Here is a 19614-nt window from a genome sequence, read left to right as displayed (position 1 = left end):
TTCAAATCCCTCTCCCGGCATCCAGATTTCGTTTTTTCGTGATATCCATTAATTGCTGAAGGACAATGCCAGGACGATTTCTTTGGGGAGGTTATGGTCGCCATTTTTCTCCTATTCCCACCTGTTGCCGAGGTTGTTTCGGCTTTGTTGAAGATGTTTTCGCTGGTAACCCCTTAAAATCCTCCATACAGTCCCGATCCCTCCCTATGCGATTTCCATATTTTTGGAACTGTGAAGAAAAACATCCGTGGCAGTCGATTTGCTTCGGATGAAGTAGTGCACGCATTGATACAATCATGGTTCCGTAGAGATCCGCAGCCAGCCGGTGTGGCCGAGCGTTTCTAGGCGCTTCAGTCTGCAACTGCGCGACCGCTATGGTCGCAGGTTCGAATCCTCCCTCGGGCATGAATGTGTGTGATGTCCTTAGGTTAGTTAGGTTTAAGTAGTTCTAAGTTCTAGGGGACTGATGACCTCAGCTGTTAAGGCCCATAGTGCTCAGAGCCATTTTTTTTTAGAGAACCGCAATTATTTGTTTTGACGATTACTTCTGAAATAATAAACAGTTTACTTACCTTTCTTTCAATCTACCTGGGTTTCATTTGAATGCCCCTAATAGTGTTTCACCCATTTTATAATCAGCCATTCACTAAAGTTTATAGTGTTTTACTTCAGCGCCCACGAGTACGTATCTAGTAACATGAAACCTGTTGCAAGTTAGCGCAAGTGCCCCACGGATACAGTTGTCAGACATTTTTCCAAATACTGCCTCACCCCAAAAATTGTCAACAGTTTTCTTGCGGGATACAATATTATTCCTCGTTGGTTTTTTTATCTTCCCTCTGTTTTCATATTCATGTTCATTTCCTGAACACCATAGTAACGAAAACAGTGGTATAGCGATGCATCGAACATAGGACTGCGCCGTACGTATACCTCTTACAAACGACGTTCATGAATTATTGAAGACGACAGAAGTGAAAGTCATGGCAGGCTGCTGTGTATCATAAAACAATAGCAGTAACGGTGTTATATACAGTCCTGGAAATGGAAAAAAGAACACATTGACACCGGTGTGTCAGACCCACCATACTTGCTCCGGACACTGCGAGAGGGCTGTACAAGCAATGATCACACGCACGGCACAGCGGACACACCAGGAACCGCGGTGTTGGTCGTCGAATGGCGCTAGCTGCGCAGCATTTGTGCACCGCCGCCGTCAGTGTCAGCCAGTTTGCCGTGGCATACGGAGCTCCATCGCAGTCTTTAACACTGGTAGCATGCCGCGACAGCGTGGACGTGAACCGTATGTGCAGTTGACGGACTTTGAGCGAGGGCGTATAGTGGGCATGCGGGAGGCCGGGTGGACGTACCGCCGAATTGCTCAACACGTGGGGCGTGAGGTCTCCACAGTACGTCGATGTTGTCGCCAGTGGTCGGCGGAAGGTGCACGTGCCCGTCGACCTGGGACCGGACCGCAGCGACGCACGGATGCACGCCAAGACCGTAGGATCCTACGCAGTGCCGTAGGGGACCGCACCGCCACTTCCCAGCAAATTAGGGACACTGTTGCTCCTGGGGTATCGGCGAGGACCATTTGCAACCGTCTCCATGAAGCTGGGCTACGGTCCCGCACACCGTTAGGCCGTCTTCCGCTCACGCCCCAACATCGTGCAGACCGCCTCCAGTGGTGTCGCGACGGGCGTGAATGGAGGGACGAATGGAGACGTGTCGTCTTCAGCGATGAGAGTCGCTTCTGCCTTGGTGCCAATGATGGTCGTATGCGTGTTTGGCGCCGTGCAGGTGAGCGCCACAATCAGGACTGCATACGACCGAGGCACACAGGGCCAACACCCGGCATCATGGTGTGGGGAGCGATCTCCTACACTGGCCGTACACCACTGGTGATCGTCGAGGGGACACTGAATAGTGCACGGTACATCCAAACCGTCATCGAACCCATCGTTCTACCATTCCTAGACCGGCAAGGGAACTTGCTGTTCCAACAGGACAATGCACGTCCGCATGTATCCCGTGCCACCCAACGTGCTCTAGAAGGTGTAAGTCAACTACCCTGGCCAGCAAGATCTCCGGATCTGTCCCCCATTGAGCATGTTTGGGACTGGATGAAGCGTCGTCTCACGCGGTCTGCACGTCCAGCACGAACGCTGGTCCAGCTGAGGCGCCAGGTCGAAATGGCATGGCAAGCCGTTCCACAGGACTACATCCAGCATCTCTACGATCGTCTCCATGGGAGAATAGCAGCCTGCATTGCTGCGAAAGGTGGATATACACTGTACTAGTGCCGACGTTGTGCATGCTCTGTTGCCTGTGTCTATGTGCCTGTGGTTCTGTCAGTGTGATCATGTGATGTATCTGACCCCAGGAATGTGTCAATAAAGTTTCCCCTTCCTGGGACAATGAATTCACGGTGTTCTTATTTCAATTTCCAGGAGTGTAGTTAGACACATTGACGATGCACAAAATGTATAAAAAAAGAATTTTACTAAAGCAGGCGGATCCCATTACTGTTATTATTTTTGCAAACGCAGACGAGAGAGCGCTAAAAATCAAGGGACAACCAGCATTGCGAAACTACCTAACAATACAAAAAATTCATATAGCGTTCTTGACCAGTGAGGGTATCTAACTGGAAATGCTTTCTTCCTAAGCACACACAAACAGCTTTTATGGGATATGAAAATATTGTTTCGTGAATACATCTGTTTCATGTGCATGACTGTGACGAGTGCGTGTTGAGTTTAGCATTTTTTTCGTGCTATTGCTGAGAGAAAGAAGAGAACATAATGTAGTGCCTGAATATAGCCGCCTCCTCTCCAATATCAACAAGGAGGCCACCAAGCGGAACACCTTCAAGAATGGACAAAGAATCATAATCATTGTCACATACCTACTGAGAGACACTATTGAGAAGTTTGAAATTAGAGGCCGAAGGGATCTTTTAACTGTTCCGCCAAATTCCGGTGGTGAGATATTCTTCCAGAAGTGTTATTCGAAACGACTACCTTCGAGTCTAGCACCATCATATTTTAGTAGTAAATATGAGTACTTACGTTCTTGATAGAAATATGTAAGCTTCCGATGTCAGTCTCATTAAAATTTTTCTGAGAATACTGCGGCGCCATCGTATGTAATACTTAAAAAGATAAACTACTAAAATAACCTACGTTTCAGACGTCCTGCAGCAGCCTTCCTGTCGACATAGACTAATTAGCTGGGTGTGGGTGCTTTATACACTGTATTTCTTATAGCGTCATAAGCCCTCCGACGTCTCATTTCTTAAAATTCAGTGGCCCTAAAATCACACTGGTCGATGTTAGAAGAGAAGAAAGGGACGGATATGTGAGATACTTTGTATGGTTTATACGGCTTGCTGGTAGTAGGTAGCTCGCTACGAATTAGGAATGTTCCGTGATCATCGATATTCACAAAATATCGATATTAGGAGGATATTAAATTCATAACATCAATATTAAAGATAAAATTCGACGTTCGACGCTGGTAAAAAAAAAGACTACCTGTTCCGATGTCAATAATTTTTTGTCATTTAGACGATTCTTTTTCTCAACGGGTCGTATAGCGACATCAGTACAACACATCTGCGACTTGTCAAACATGGCTATGGCGGAGGGGGGCAGCAGTATTTTTGAACGATCTAAGCCAGGTACAGTGGCTGCTGTTGTAGCTGGGATAGGTCTAGTGCTTTTCATTGTTCATTCAGTTCAAGCTTTCGTTATGTCAAGTAGTGTCAGCAACACGGTGATACATTATTGGAAAATAGAGAAACCAAATTCGATTTATGAAGTGGACATTACCTAACAACAGAAGAAAAGAGTAATTTGCTAACTGGAACAGAAACCTTCACAGTTCAGTTACTGTCTGAAAGATCGCCTTCTAGATCTTTTGCGGAGAAACGATGCCAGTCGTGCTGCGCCGTTTGTTTAACCAGTGGCGGCAGTGTCTGGCATTGCTGGCGACCAGACGACGGGGGCCGATAACCGTCTCGATGTTGTCAGGCTGCTTCAGGACTAGAACTGCCTCTCTCATTCTGCTAGCGCACATCCGTGGCTGTGTTGCAAGTATTCGTGCTTCTTGGAACTTAACAGTTTTCTCACAATCGCAGTGGTGCTCCGCTACTATCGGCAGTAGTTTTTCTTTTCTCTTTTACTTTGTAGTGGTTGGTGAAGCCGTGTTTGTATTGGTAATAGCACATCTTTATACGCCTGGCGTCGTCTTCTCTTGTGTTTCAGCCTATACATCGTGGATGCGCTTTTACTCGAGCTACCCGAAGGAAGTGCGGTCTATCTTCAACATGAAGCGGGTGCACCCAGGGCACTTCGCGTCCAGCTTCGCGCTGCGCATGGCTCCGTCGCAGATTGTCCGCTGCTCCAAGGGTCTGCCGACTACCCCACTCCCGCCCAGGCCGAAGAAGACAAACTCGCCCGTCAAGAGGTACGTGCTCTAGCTCTTCGGCCCGTATTACAGTGTACGAGATCTCTGTGGAATGTTGTAAATTCGTTATCTCAATAATTAAATGTTCGACAAAAGCTGCGTTGTCTTAGTATTTTGTTTCACTGGACTAGTTCCGGGCGTTGCCCACCATCAGCGGTATCTCTGTTTCACAATTTCGCATATTTCTTATAATGAGGTACCACAAAGCAGCTTTTGCCGAACAATTAATTAATAAGATGACATATTTACGATTTCTACAAGCGGCAGAGCGCCAAACGCACATGACAACAGTAAAATATCTTTTATGAAATGCCGCGCGGGGTAGCCGCGTGGTCTGAGGCGTCTTGCCACGGTTCGCGCGGATCCTCCCGTCGGACATTCGAGTCCTCCCTGGGACATGGGTGTGTGTGGTGTCCTTAGCGTAAGTTAGATTAAGTAGTGTGTAAGCCTAGGGACCGATGACCTCAGCACTTTGGTCTCGTAGGAACTTACCACAAATTTCCAAAAAATTTATGAAATACGTTTTATAACATCTTTGACAGTGTACTAGATTACTTTCATAATATCTGTTTACAGTGAGTTAGAGCGTCGTCCTAGCTGTTATAAAAGATTTATCAAAGAACTTTGAAAGTGCAGTACTGGCCTTATCTCCAAGCCCCGTTGTTATCTTTGCTAGTGTTCTCGGTAATTATGGTGACGGCTATGATGCTGCCTCAAAAAACACTGATTTTTACGGTAAAACCGAATTAATACGAAGTGTGATCAAAGAGTAGGTGTAATTTTTATTTTTCTTAAAGAATATTTATTTATTCATAGACATCGCCTTTGTTCTCTTCAAAGTAATCTCCATGAGGTATAATGCACTTGTGCCAGCGCTTTTTCCAATCTTGGAAGCACTTCTGGAACTCACTTTTAGTTATAGTGGTCAGCTCCTCCAGCGATTCTGTTTTTATCCCATTAATGGTGGCAAAACAACGTCCTTTCATGGTTCCCTTCAGCCGCCGGAATAGAAAAAAGTCGCAGGGGGCCATGACCGTCGGATACAGTGGCTGAGGCAACATAACGGTTTTGCTTCTGCCAAAAATTCATCAACAAGCATTGAGGTGTGAATGGGAACATTATCGTAATGCAGTTTCCACGAGTGATTTTGCCACAATTTGATCGTTTTCTTTGGATTGCTTCACGCAGATGGCGAATAACTTTCAGATGGACAGTACGACGGTAAGGCAGGAACTCACGATGCACTATCCCATTGCAATCGAAGAAAACAGTGAGAAGAACCTTCACATGTGATAGAATTTGTCGAATTTTTTCGGTCTTTGCTTTTCAGGCAGTTTCCATTGGTACGATTGTATCTTGGTTTCGACGTCATATCAGTATACCCATATTTCGTCGCCTGTTACAAGCTTCTTTAGAAATGCTGGATCGTTATCGACTTCATTCAGCAATTCCTGAGCGATGTCTGCGCGACGTCGTTTTTGGTCGAAACTCAACAAGCATAGCTGCTACACGTTTCATGCCCAAAACATTCGAAAAATTGCTTGGCAGAGGAAAAGGACGTGCCGACATCAGCAGCAATCTCTCTGATGGTGATTCGGCGAGTTTCCAGAATCATTTTCTTTACCTCTTCCACACTGTCGCCAGTAATTGATGTGCTAGGGCGTCCAGGGCGGTCGTCGTCTCCAACGTCTTCTTGGCTCTCTTTGAAACGTTTATACCACTCGTAAACTCTTGTCTCACTCACTATAGATTCACCAAAAGCCATAGTCAACATTTCGAATGCAGTTCTGCATTTAATTCCAATTTTTCAAGCAAAATTTAATGCAAATTCTTTGATCCATCATTTTGGAAAATAATTCACCGAACACTGGAAAACACGTATAAGCTTCTCGACTGTCAACAATAAACTAAATATTCAAAACTTCTGAAAATACAAACATACATCAGGGACCTGTGTACCAACAAGACTAAAAAGCTGAAAATTAGATGTATAAAGCCCACGAAATTAAAAAAAAAGTCCCGTCCTTTTTTTAGTGAAGGATTAGGTGTATGCACACGTTCACTTAATGGTGTCGTGAATAAACAAAACCGGCAGTTTTGGGGTTCCGAAAAAAATCCCTATTTGTATGAAGCGAAACCATTCTATACACCGAAATTTACTGTGCAAGCTGCGGTATGCAGCAGAGGTATTTTCGCTTTCTTGACGAATACTTCGGAAATATGGTCATTGTGTTGGATTACTGCTATTTTACTAGCGCAGGAATGGGTTCGCCTCCATATTCGCCCGATCCGACTCCTTGTGACTACTTATTGTGGGGCGTCTACCGGAACCATTCCACCACGCTGAAAGAGCTTGAATCGGCGATGTGTGTGGCATCTGAATCCATTTCTGTTGAGGCACCACTGGATATGATGGCGAATTTCATTGTTCGTTTGCACCACCTCCGTACTGCGAGTGGTGGACATTGTGATGTGACTGCAAAAGCTGCTTGCAGAGGGCGAGTTTAATTATGCACGCTGATACTGTACGAGTTGGACAGCATACAGCGCCATCTTTTAGTAACTTTTAGAACTATTTCGAAACTTCTGTAAAAAATTCTTACAGCTTTCACGATTAACAAACCTTTTTTCTGTTGCGCGTGTCTATTGATCTTAGTTTTCGAGATACTTAATTTGGAAATCAGGGACACCTTCGCTTGACTCCTTGTATGTGTAGGCACATGCATTATCTTGGTATGTTGTGACTCTGGGCGCGCCACTCAGAATTGTAGGGGAGGACCCAGTACCACCTCGACGTAACGGCGTGCTGTGTGCTTGAGACCAGACTATTATAAGCGGTGGCACATGGTTCATGTGGACAAGCAAAAATATGCCCTACAGCTTTCAGCATATCAGTGAGTGAGGTTCCAAGTCCGTTACTGAACATACTGAACTTTCGCTGTCATTGTGTCTGGAAGTGTGAACCTGGCCTGGGAGATGTGTGAGTTCTCTGAATCTACAGTGCAGCTATTGTAAACGATTTTGGCTGTATGGGCCTTATGGTGACGACAAGAGCCCGTTGAAAGTTCATCTGGTTAACCCGTTAGAGTATGACACCATGACGTAACCAGTAACTCTAAAGGCTCGAGCATGCGCAGCTTCTGTCCAACGTGGTACACGACTCACTTGCGCAGTGAACATTGGCAAAGAGTGGCCTGCGTATCTGTCGTTGCACTGATAATTCCGTGACGTCTCTCCCGTACATGAATAATTTCTCTGCACATGTCACGTGGTGTTGATGACGGGTGGTTTCTTGAGGTATAACGGTTTCCATGTGTGTGTGTGTGTGTGTGTGTGTGTGTGTGTGTGTGTGTGTGTAAAAGGACATAACGTAACGCCCGTAAGTAGATGAAATCCTTAAGGTTTCGTACGAGCACAACGTGAATTATAGATCAAGATGTCCAGATGGAGATTTTAATAGTGATCTTTCGGATAAAGGTGTCGTGCTCCTTGGCCACCTGGCGTGGTCGAAAAGCTTATAAATGTAACCTTTAAGTTGGAAAGAGAATGTCACTCTGTGAGCCCTTGAAATAGTTTTGCGCATATGTAGGAAATCTACGGAAGAGGACACACACACACACACACACACACACACACACACACACACACACACACACAATATAATGTGTGTATGTAGTTGCTGGACAGTACAAAGGATTTTGGCTTTTTCTCGGCTCTGAACATTTGGACACGCCGCTTTGCCAGCAGAGCGGAAACCGTGTCGCACTTAGCCTGCGGAAAAATAGCTCGGCAACCGTGGCATGGCGGCGGCACCCCGCTGCCTTGTTCTTTGTCACCGGTCTTACGTACGCGCCGCGCGCCGCTTTAACGTGGTAATGGCAGTACACGACCCCCAAGACCGCCAGACGCGTTTTTCCCGCGACTTCGACATAAGTATCGGACTGCCTGCGCGCCCGAGCATTTCGTTTCGTGACTTTGTTACATCGGAGAGACACCTAGCTGATGAAGAGATCGGCCAGTGACCCGACGCCAAGCTCGACTTCCTAAGCGCTGCGCAGTTCTTTGATGAGGCGGAACAGTCGGGGTTGAGTGGACGGACGAAGCTCTGGGAGAAATTTCGTCAGCTCCTTCTTCGCTCAGCTTTCCTCGCGTTTCTTCTCCTCACTTTCAACTTATTAGTTGATATATTTCAGATTTTTCGCTTTTTTTCCTGTGATTATCATTGTAGTTTAGTGATCCATGCGGTAACTCACCGTGGTGTTTCAGTCGATAGCGCGTTATGTAATCGATTGGTTTACTTGATGAGAATATAGCAACGCTTACATTGCATTTGTGACTGGATCGTTGGTAAGAACGTTGTTTGTCATTGCTTTCCTCTTACCTGTGTGTATGGTACTTTATGTGTATCTTCACAAGATCGAGTCAAATTATCACGATCAGTTCTTTCATAAGACGCACACAGCGCGTAGCTTCTGAAGCATGTTACGTGATGTACACTGTCAAAGTAAGTATGTGAGGTTGCCGACTGGCTGTTTTGCACGTTCGCTCACGTGTCGTAGATAATGGAAATTATGTATAGGAGTTGCGAACACTGATGATCATACACTTCGGAGCTACGTATTAGAGTTTCTGAAATGGCAAACTATTTGCGTGCCTATGAGATGTAGCATATTATGGGTATACTAACGACATAATTATAAACAACACGAATAATTCTCTAGAAAACCAAAAATTTACTCGTGCCATCGATATCCGGGGTGAACGTCTAATCTGACGGTGTGTGAATGTCGATCGATTCGCAACAATAGAACAGCTGACCATCCAGACTGATCAGCGGGTAATCAGTCTCCAATCAGCAACAACATTTCAGCGAATTACGGTACGTACGAGGCTTCAAAGGAGAGGGGCAACGTCCACAGCTACGCTAACGATGGCACAGACTACAATCAAGACCTGATTGTCCATCCCTGGTGCCCGAATTCGTTTCACATTAATCCAGTTATACTTTACGCCGTGTTCTCTGTCTGAATCCTCCCTTGCGCAGCCTACACCGGCTGTCGGATGCACTGTAGAGAGTATGGCTATAGATACCCGGGGAGCATCACCTCTTGACTGAGTTACTTCTAGCCACTGTGCATGCTGCGTAATGATGTCACTCTGCAATGTATAGGGTATGATAACGAATGCTTGTGTTTGAAGAGGGTCGGAGTGCTACTTTCGTCGTTATTTTTCTTTTAGATCCCTGATATTACTATTTCTGCAGTTCATATGCTGTCTGAATTTCCTCGATTCATGTTTCCAGTGCTCTCTATAGCTAAAAATACACGATAATCAAACGGGAAATCAGCTTCATTTTTCCTTTAATTTTAGCCGCCTTACTTCTCGTGGAAAGTCGTTCAGATGTGAATGACACCTGCTGAATTTTGTGACATAAGCGATTAGTGTTACCAACCCTCTTATCTTTTTTCTCACCTTGGGCATCTCTCAATAGATGCTTTAATTTTTTTTAATAGGGCAATACCTTGGTAGACCATTAGGCATTCTCATTGTTGTTCCGCGTGACCTTTCAAAAGTTTTAGATCGACTTCTTTTGGATTACTTTACCACAGTCGCAAGCCTTTCCTCTCTTAAGCCTAGACATAGCACCTATCCCCACATTAGGGCTATAACAAAACTGAGATAAGTGGGTCTGGGGTTAAAGCACTGACTAGCAATATGACGGAGAGTGGGTTTCATCACACATCTGATCATCCATATTTAGATTTTGCGTGTTTCCCGAAAATCAGTGTAGGCAAATGTCAGGATGGTCCCTGTTTTAAGTGGGCACGGTAAATTTTCTTTCACATTCTTGCCCCATCGATGCACCCTATCTGCCTCTTTTCCTTCTTTTTTGCCACAAATTCCTCTAACTCAAACACGGTTTGATTGAAAATCTGTAGATTCAATGGAAATCTGAAACAGTTGAATCCGACGAGTTACGTTATTCGTGTATAACGTTTGGAAGTAACACAGTATAATACTCTGACCAGCCAGAACATTATTACCACCTACCTAATTGCCGGTATGTCCACCTTTGACACAGATAACAGTAGCGACGCGTCGTGACATGGAAGCAATAAGGCCTTGGTAGGTCTCTGGAGGAAGTTGGCACCGCATCTGCATGCATATGCAAGTCACCTAATTCCCGTGAATTCCGGGCATAGTTCGATGAGCTCTGACGCCACGTTCAATCTCATCCCAGATGTGTTCGACCAGGTTCAGATCTGGCTAGTTGGGGGGCCAACACATCAATTGGAACTTGCCATTATGTTCTTCGAATCACTCCGTCACACTCCTGGCCTTGTGACACGGCGCATTATCTCGTTGAAAAATGCCACTGCCGTCGGGAAACATGATCGTCATGAAAGGGTGTACATAGTCTGCGAGCAGTGTACGATACTCCTTGGACGTCAAGGTGCCTTGCACGAACTCCACTGGACCTATGAATGTCCACGTGAATGTTCTCCAGAGCATAACGGAGCCTCCGCCATCTTGTCTCCCTCACGCAGTACAGATGTCAAGGATCTATCCCGCTGGAAGACGATGGATTCGCGCCCTCCCATCGACATGATGAAGAAGGTATTGGGATTCATGAGACCATGCAACGCTGTGCCACTGTCCAACGTCCAGTGACAATGGTCACGTGCCCACTTCAGTCATAGTTGCCGATGTTGTGGTGTTAACATTGGTTCATGCATGGGTCGTTGGCTGCGGAGGCCTATCGCTACGAGTGTTCGGTGCTGACCAGCATTAAAGTCTGATGTTAGTTCCGCCGTAGTTCGCCACTTTTCCTGTTTTACCAGTCTGCCCAGCCTACGACGACCAACATCCGTAATAAGAGGTGGCCGCCAAACCCCACGACGTCTGGACGTGGTTTTACCTTGCTTTCGCCACGTGTTGAAGACACGTCGTGCAGTTTCCGAAAAGCTCGTGCCGAGCCTCTGGGCCATCACAACCTGCCCTACTCAAATAGACCGCGCGCCTTCCGCATTCTACACACGGACGACACGCTCGCTGATACTACATGCACCGTCCGTGTATCTGCCAGCAGTTATTCCTCGCCAGCCCGCTACTATCCCCTGGTCGGGTTTGTATCTATGGCAGATGGCGGTCATAATGTTCTGGCTGATCAGTATATGTTTTGTATATTGTTTGTGAACGTATCGAACATGTGGTACGCTAAGAATCGGGTACACCAAAGTATACGTAGACAATAGATTTATTTAATTGGTGAAACACTCTTGTTGCTCCATAACATGCAACGGAGGATGTAGGCAGCCAACTTGGAAGTAAAGAACACAGTGTGTTCAGTGGTCTGCATAGCATCCAAAAATGCTGTGTCCGAATGTGCCACAAGTCACAGTACTTTGATAATTATTTACGTATGTAGTGAACTAATTACCTGTCGGAGCTACGTCGCACTTTTTGCCAAAGTGACTTTTGCATCTCCAGGTCGTCTGAAAAATTCTTCAGTTAACTTGGCACTACATTCCTTAGTCCGTCGTTTCTATAATACTGATTTTCAGGAATTTTTTCATTCCCATGTCCTATTAGTATAGTTTCTTGTGGTTACAGTTCAGGACTCTCGCGTTTCAATTGTTTTAAGTTTCATTAGGAAATAAAATGTTTGACCTCGCATTTTCTCTGTCAATACTGAACCTATGTAGTGACACCAGGTTGCATATTGGTTAGAATTTCACTTTTAAACTGTAAAACTGGATGTATGAGCTGCCTCTCGGGTCATAAAAAGACAGAGGCATACATGTGGTAGATTCAGGACTAGTAAATTATTACACTGTTTAATCAACATTCAGGTTGATAGTTGAATTTTTTTAATGCTTATCTTCCCGCTGCAATCATACTAGATTTATAATTGCGAGATCAGTAAGTTTGGGTGTAACCATTGAGTGGCGATGTGCCGCCACATGAGTCACTCCATTAACAGGTCATTCAGAAATATATGATCCATCCATAACATTTCATGTAACTTACCACGGTCTCGGCAGTGGGTTCTGTTCACACTTGAGTTTGACAAGTGGATTTTGCTTCGCTCACAGTCCTGTTATGAAGGTATATGCTGCCGTAAATTACAAACGTAACCGTATACGGGACGTGTATGTTCGTCATGATGGAAACAGCAGGCATCTCCTTGCCTACACTTTCTCATGTCGAGCTGTGCCGACATTTAAATCCCAGTTTGGCCATCCTGACTTTTTTCCTCAAATCACTTCCAGCGAATAACTGGATGTTTCTTCAAAAAGGGTACGGATGAGACCACATCCCTGTTTGGTGTTCCCTCACATGACAGCCCTTTCATGGAGACCTTCAACCCTAACTGTTCCTTCAATTTTTCTTCTTATCATATCCGTAAATTAGTTGATAAAAGTGAATTTTGAGCGTCTTTCAAATCGTTTTTCATGTTAAGGAGCGCGTTTCCTTTTCCTTATACGAAGTGATCGTGTGATGCATTGTTAACATTCGATTGTCGTGGCGCTCCCAGGAACTAACGCTAGTTTTTCGTTGTCGAAAGAGACACAATGTACAAACAGTAGTCAAGAACTGATTTTCTAACTCATTTGCAACACTGTGACATTTTATGTCCCGCGAGTTCTGTAAAACTTCTGGACATGTTCTGAGCTGCTGTATATTTACGATTGTTGTTGTATGGGGTTAACCCCCCTCAATTATGGCGAACTTTGCAGTTCCATTAAGGGCGAATTGCCGATGTTCGCACTGTTGGTGAATCCACAACATTCGTAGTACCAATATGAGTATCTAGAGTTCATATAAAAAGCCTTTTCTGTTAACCACATTACTGGAAGACTTACAAACACAGGATGCAATTAAAAAAATAAGTCATCCCTAATAAGACCACGGCTACAAAAGTGACATATATGTAATACGCGTCACGAGTTCTTTGTCAACAAAAGTAGTGCGTAGAGTTCAACTAGAGTTAGCTGGGTCAAAGGGACATTAGTAGCCATTCGCCAGCAGTTATTTATGTAGGCTGGTACAGGTAGCTGGTGCTCACCGTTTCCGGTGCTACCATGTGGACCCCGGTCAGGTGGTGTGGGGTTTCACTGCACTCTGGGGTTTCGGTTAATGAGGATGTCCCTTCAGGTCGTCTCTTGTAATTGTAAGCAAGAAAGTTGAAAACAGTAAGATTTAGTTTAATTTGAGGTTCTAATGCGTTTCTTTCAGTTGTACCCATTGCAAATCATGCCGTATAATTCATTCCAGTTGGGTTGTGGTATCGTGGTTATTATATTATGTTTCATTAGTAGTTCATCCTTTGTCGTACAGGAACTTAGCGATGGGACAGTATTTTAGCCAACCTGTGTCTAAATTTAGCTCCTTTATGTACGTGTAAATGCGTTGTGGGTTTTCTGGATGTTCCTGCTCGAATTTTTTTCTCTCGCTTGATTTCGTTTCTTTTCGAGAGTTTCGTGTTTGTTGAACCTGCGAGATTTCGTGATCGTACCCACTTGTTTCTCATGTGTTTTACCGAGCCTTCAGCTCTGGTAATCCACCTCCTTTCGCTGTAGCCCTTGTAATAATCTTCCGTGTGGGTGTGATTTCATTTAATAGGAATATCTTTGACGAGTTTTATTAGGTCGGTTTCTTGTCTGTTTCTTCGGTACAAATTTTGCAATTGATTTTAAATTACCTTCTCGATAAGCTAGAGACTTGACACTTTCAACACACCTCAGAACTGGATGACATTGCAATATTAACTTGCTTTCAAGTCTGCTGTGTGGCGGAGGGTACTTTCTTTTTCTGCCTGTCTGTTGGGTACAAATTTTGCAATGATTTGAAACTAGCTTCCTGATAAGCATAAGACTTGAAACTTTCAACTTAGCTCAGAACTGGATGACAGTGCAATATTAACTGGTTTTGTTTTCTGGTGTGTGCCGGAGAGTGAGTGCTACACTATTATTTTCTTCTTTTGTTGCTTCAGTCGCGAATTGTTCACAGTTAAGAACGATTGCAGCTAAACTTCCCCGTGAGCTGGAGTCTCCCTAATTTTTCATTCGCGGTCTTTTCGCGAGATGTGCTCAGGATATTGGTTGACTCATTTGAAGAGAAACTGAAGTAAAACTGAAGTAAACCTGAAGTTTACCACATGTCTCTGTTGTAATCTCATCAAAATGTTTGAAAACAATTGAAAAATTTCACACACACGCACAAGACTAAAAAGCAAAAAATAACTGTTTAAATAGTAAAACTTTTTAATTTAACGCGGTTTTAAAATGTTAAATATCTCTCGTAGCCACATACAGATTCCTAACGCCATACAGAAAATTCTGAAAATTTTTGCTTGTGAATGTTTAATAACTATGACGCTATGTGCAACTCTGAGAACGTGGGGCGTACATATGTAGTCGGTGATGTAATTTTCTGTACAAAATATTTACCTTCCACACAAATAAATGGCTGAATATTCAAATGATTTTGCTTTTTTGGACATCACACATTGCGTATAAAACGAAATGCAAACTGTCGGTAAAACGAGCCAACGTCTCTTTCTTCTGCGCATCTGCTGGAGGTAATCGTTGCGCTGATCTATGCACCCCCAACTAGGGCTGCAGTACTTCCGGATTTCACGGATTGGTCCTAATTTTAGGGGCATCCAGAGGCGCACTAGAGGGATTTTTATACAACCGTCCGGGGTAAACCTGGACCTGTTGCCGTGTCTAGGAAAATTGATTGTAAATAAATGTATTGTAACAAATCTTAGTTAAAATTCATTAAATGAGGATCGAACCGTAGATAATTTGTTAGTTTTAATCTATTAAAAAGACAGTGTTAAGCACGCTTAAACTCTTTGCTATACACATACAAAATGTTCCAAAATGATCTGCACAACTTTGATCACGTATATTTCAGAAGTGGGAATAGGTAGAAAGGTACGATTTGCGGTATAACGTTGACACACACGCAGAGCTGGTTTTTTCCCTTATTTTCCTATGTCAGTTATTAACTCGCCACCCCCCGAACAGTTGGCACAGGGTATGTAATGATTGGTATAGAGCAGACCAGATCTGACACACAGGTCCTGTGTAAGCCCATTACATTTGTTTTTCGTTGGGCGGAACTTGCACGAACTGTGAGCTCGCATCAAAACAGCAAGAGCATTCGTTAATGTGGACATATTAAGCCGGGCATGGAACTGGAATACGACTTAGATATCGTGTGTGTTACAGATGGCGCACACATTTAAGATGACCATCCGTCCCCCCTTTTTTCGTGACAGTCAGTATTTTTCTAGCTCTGCCACGAATTTTTTCATAACTAATGCGGAACACCTATTTGTCTCTGATTTAACGATTATGAAACGATTTATCTCGAATTAGATGTTCATTTCACCTGTAACTGTATGCTGTTACTAAAACGGTATTTTACCATATGAAGCAGTGTCTACTAGAAACAGTGAACCACCTGCAGCCATGTAACATGGCGTAAGAGTAGTGTCCGTCAAAAGTATCTAACCGACAGGGACTGGAGACGAAGTGTCACCTATTGCCAGTGACAATCGGTTTCAAACTCGACAGAACTTGCTGCTTTCAGTGAACGCAGATCCATCTCAACCGGTCTCTGAACAAACATTGCGAAGGTAACTGCATGCAGCAGCGTACCTGGCTAAAGGAATAGTTGCACATACAGCTGCTCGTCAACAGTAGGCCAGACATCACACACACTTTACTGGAGGCGTGAAGTAAGGACCGACAACTCACGATTTTGCCTTTTCTTTTTTTTTTTCTCTTTCTCTTTGTTTTTTCTTTTTTTTCCCTTCAAGTAGTGCACCCAGTGAGTATTTTAACGAGCACCATGTGGTGGGTTAAGTTCAGGCCAGATTTGGTTCTGTGATGTTTCGGGTTTTTTTTTTTTTTATATCAAGACCTTAGAATGGCAGTGGAGGACGATGCTTGTTTCTACGTCCTCAGTGACCAAGCGTTGCCTTTCTCCCACACAGTCCGTTCTGCCCTACGACTACAGTCTCCTCTCACTGTCTCCCTCTTGCTCTCTCTTATTGCTACTATCTCATTCCTTCCTTACTGCTGCTACTGTCTCTTCTCACTGTCACTTTCTCTGTCTTCCTCGTTGTCATAGATTCTGTCTTTCATTATCACTGGCTTTCGTCCATTTCCTCTTCCTCCTCCTCGTTATTGCTCTCTCATTGACACCGTCTCCTTCACTCTTCTCCAAGCACTGTTCTATCACTGTCGACTATGTTCCACAGCCACTGCCCATCCTCGGTTTTTCTCTCACACTGCCATTGGCTCCTTCGCTTTTTCTATAACACGACCACTGTCACTATCTTTCAGTTTTTATTAATTGTCCATCTCTTTGCCACTGCCACTGTTCTCTTCTCTCTCAGCATAGGAAAGCACGAATGTGTTCTCATGCCTAGATTTTTGGGAAGATTTTTAAAGGTGTTGAAAAGGTAGCATGAGGCGGCTGGTACCCCAATTCTCAGCCAGTGTCATTTAAATAAACAGGAACATACTCGCATTTCTTGTGCTCAGAAAGGAGCATTTTTCCGCTGGTTCCCTTCTTTTCCCTGCTGCAGCAGGACATACGACTCATATGACAAGAAATGTATTGGTCAGTGAAATGTACCTAGTTTACTTATGTGATATTGAAATAATACAAAACTGATGTTACACCTCAGACCGGATTTTACGTGCAAAAAAATTTTACCTGTGCTTCAGTACAACATGGAGTTCCCAAATCACAACGAAGACACTGCACAGCATATTTCTCTTGATAAACTAAGTTTTCGCCTCGCACCGGATTTTACGTTCATATTTTACTCGTACAAGTAAGGTAACTTTGAACGTCTGTATCTCGGAACCAGATAAAGATATGAAGAAAATTTTCAAGGTTACGAGATTGGGATCTTAGGAATACTTCGTAAAAAATACAACTATTTATTATGCATAGCCGTCTCTGAATCCTCGGCTGGATTTTACTACCCAAAAAATAAATTTTTGTTGTGTTTCCCCTTAGCGGATAATGATTTTTGGAATCGGGTAGGCAGATTTTGTAGATAATACCTAGAGAATACATCGTTAAAATTTGAGCAGTTTGCTGCAGTTATTTATTATTTAGGTTTCGCCTCACACCGGATTTTACGTGAAGGAGTAGGGTGATAACTTTGTACCTCTGTATTTTGGAAACAGATTAAGATATCCAAGAAAATTTTCAAGTTTGTTAGGAGTCTGGACCTTAAGAACATAACGTAAAAATGTCAGAAATTTGCTGTGCATAGCTATCTTGGAATCCTTGACTGGGATTTGGTCTGCTGGTGAAGGCGAAAATTGTAGCTACAAAACACTTTTCTTGCGATTTTCCGAGGAAACGTCCATGAACTCATGGTGTCTCCATAAGACCTTTCAAGCCCTGTGTAGACCACATCAAATGCAAAAAGAACCAATCGATTTACCTAAGCAGGAGGAAGTGCGTAATTTGATCCTGTACTGTAGAATAGTGGCACTAAGAGGATCGTTCTATTGAGTATACAAATGGTACCTAGCCCAAAGCCTATCCAAAACACCTGACCACCGAGCGAGGTGGCGCAGTGGTTAGACACTGGACTCGCATTCGGGAGGACGACGGTTCAATCCCGCGTCCGGCCATCCTGATTTAGGTTTTCCGTGATTTCCCTAAATCACTCCATGCAAATGCCGGGATGGTTCCTCTGAAAGGGCACGGCCGACTTCCTTCCCTAATCCGATGAGACCGATGACCACGCTGTCTGGTCTCCTTCCCCAAACCAACCAACCAACCAAAACACCTGACCGTACCTTATATCACCAATAGCACCCTGTTTATGAGCACTGGAAAATCCCGTTTTCATGCGTGGCGTTTTGGAACATATTTGGTACCCATGCATACCGACAGAAAATATTTGATACTATTTTGAACCTCGGGTGAAACGTAAGCAATCAGCGTGCCCCATAAATTGGCATCTCTACTGGATTTTAAAATTAATGAATGGCTTCAGCTGAATATGACATTCCCTCGCCATTATTTAAATCTCGCGTTTAATAACTCATTCACGCAGAAGGATCGTGCAGACATACGATCTTTTGGCCGTCGCTCAAACTCTCGTATGAAGAACGTAGGAGTAGGAACGTCTGGCGCTGAGAAGTCTGGATAGAATGGCAGTACAGTACTCTTCGCCATTGTCCCCTGCATTTATGGTGAATCTCTCGCCCAGCGAAACGTCCAAGCGAGTCGAAGAAATCGCAGGTAACTTCCGTATTTAAGAAGGGTAAAACAATGGACCAGTAAATTAACAAACCAATATCTTTAACGTCGGTTTGCTGCAGGATTCCTGAGTATGTCCGAAGCTCGAATAAAATAGATTTCATTGAGACAGAAAAGATCCTGCCTGCAGGTCAGCACTGATTAACAAGACATCCCTTGTGCGAAACTCAGCTTGCAATTGTTTTCCACGAACCATGGATGAAAGGCAACAGGTAGACTCCATATACTTAGATTTCCGGAAAGAATTTGACACAGTAACTGAATGCAGACTGTTAACGAAGCTCCGAGCACACAGAAGAGGTTCTCAAATATGTGAGTGGCTCTAAGGCTTCCTAAATAATAAAGCCCAGTGTATTCATGAGGGATAAGGATATTGTAACAAGTACCCCACGGAAGTGTGGTAGGACCACTTTTTTTCTCTATATACGCGAACTATAATGGCGGATAGGGCGGCAGCAATCTGAGACTGGAAAAGTGCAGTCGTTCAGTGACTGTAGGAGGATACCGGACTACTTCGTCAGAATTTGTGTTTGGTACGATGAATTGTAGTAGTTGCTCTGAAAGTGGAAAATGTAAGTTAATGCAGATGAGTAAAGCAGTCCTATGATGTTTAAATACGGTATTAATGGAGTGCTGCTTCATACAATCACGTTCACTAAATATCTAGTTGCCACGTTTCAAAGGAACCTGAAATGGAACGAGCGCGTAATGTTGGTTGTAAGGAAGGCGAATGATGGTGTTAGGTTTATTGAAAGAATAAAGGAAAATGTTGCTCACCTGTAAAGGAGATCGCGCACAAAACTTTTCTTCGACCCAATCTTTAGTACTGCT

The 19614-nt window shown here is 44.0% G+C and overlaps 1 protein-coding gene across 1 annotated transcript in view; it reads left to right on the top strand.

Moving 5' to 3' along the window:
• Window positions 1–19614, top strand: part of LOC124721198 (probable ATP-dependent RNA helicase DDX31) — a 250456-nt gene that overhangs the window by 224269 nt on the left and 6573 nt on the right. Inside the window, exon 11 of the mRNA XM_047246043.1 lies at window positions 4269–4470. Coding sequence (XP_047101999.1) covers window positions 4269–4470 — 202 coding nt within the window. The remainder of the gene's footprint in view (window positions 1–4268; window positions 4471–19614) is intronic.

The sequence above is a fragment of the Schistocerca piceifrons genome, chromosome X (genome assembly GCF_021461385.2).
Source record: "Schistocerca piceifrons isolate TAMUIC-IGC-003096 chromosome X, iqSchPice1.1, whole genome shotgun sequence".
In the NCBI taxonomy this organism is placed as follows: domain Eukaryota; kingdom Metazoa; phylum Arthropoda; class Insecta; order Orthoptera; family Acrididae; genus Schistocerca; species Schistocerca piceifrons.
The sequence above is the reverse complement of the archived record's forward strand: the minus strand, read 5'-3'. Positions and strand labels throughout refer to the sequence as shown.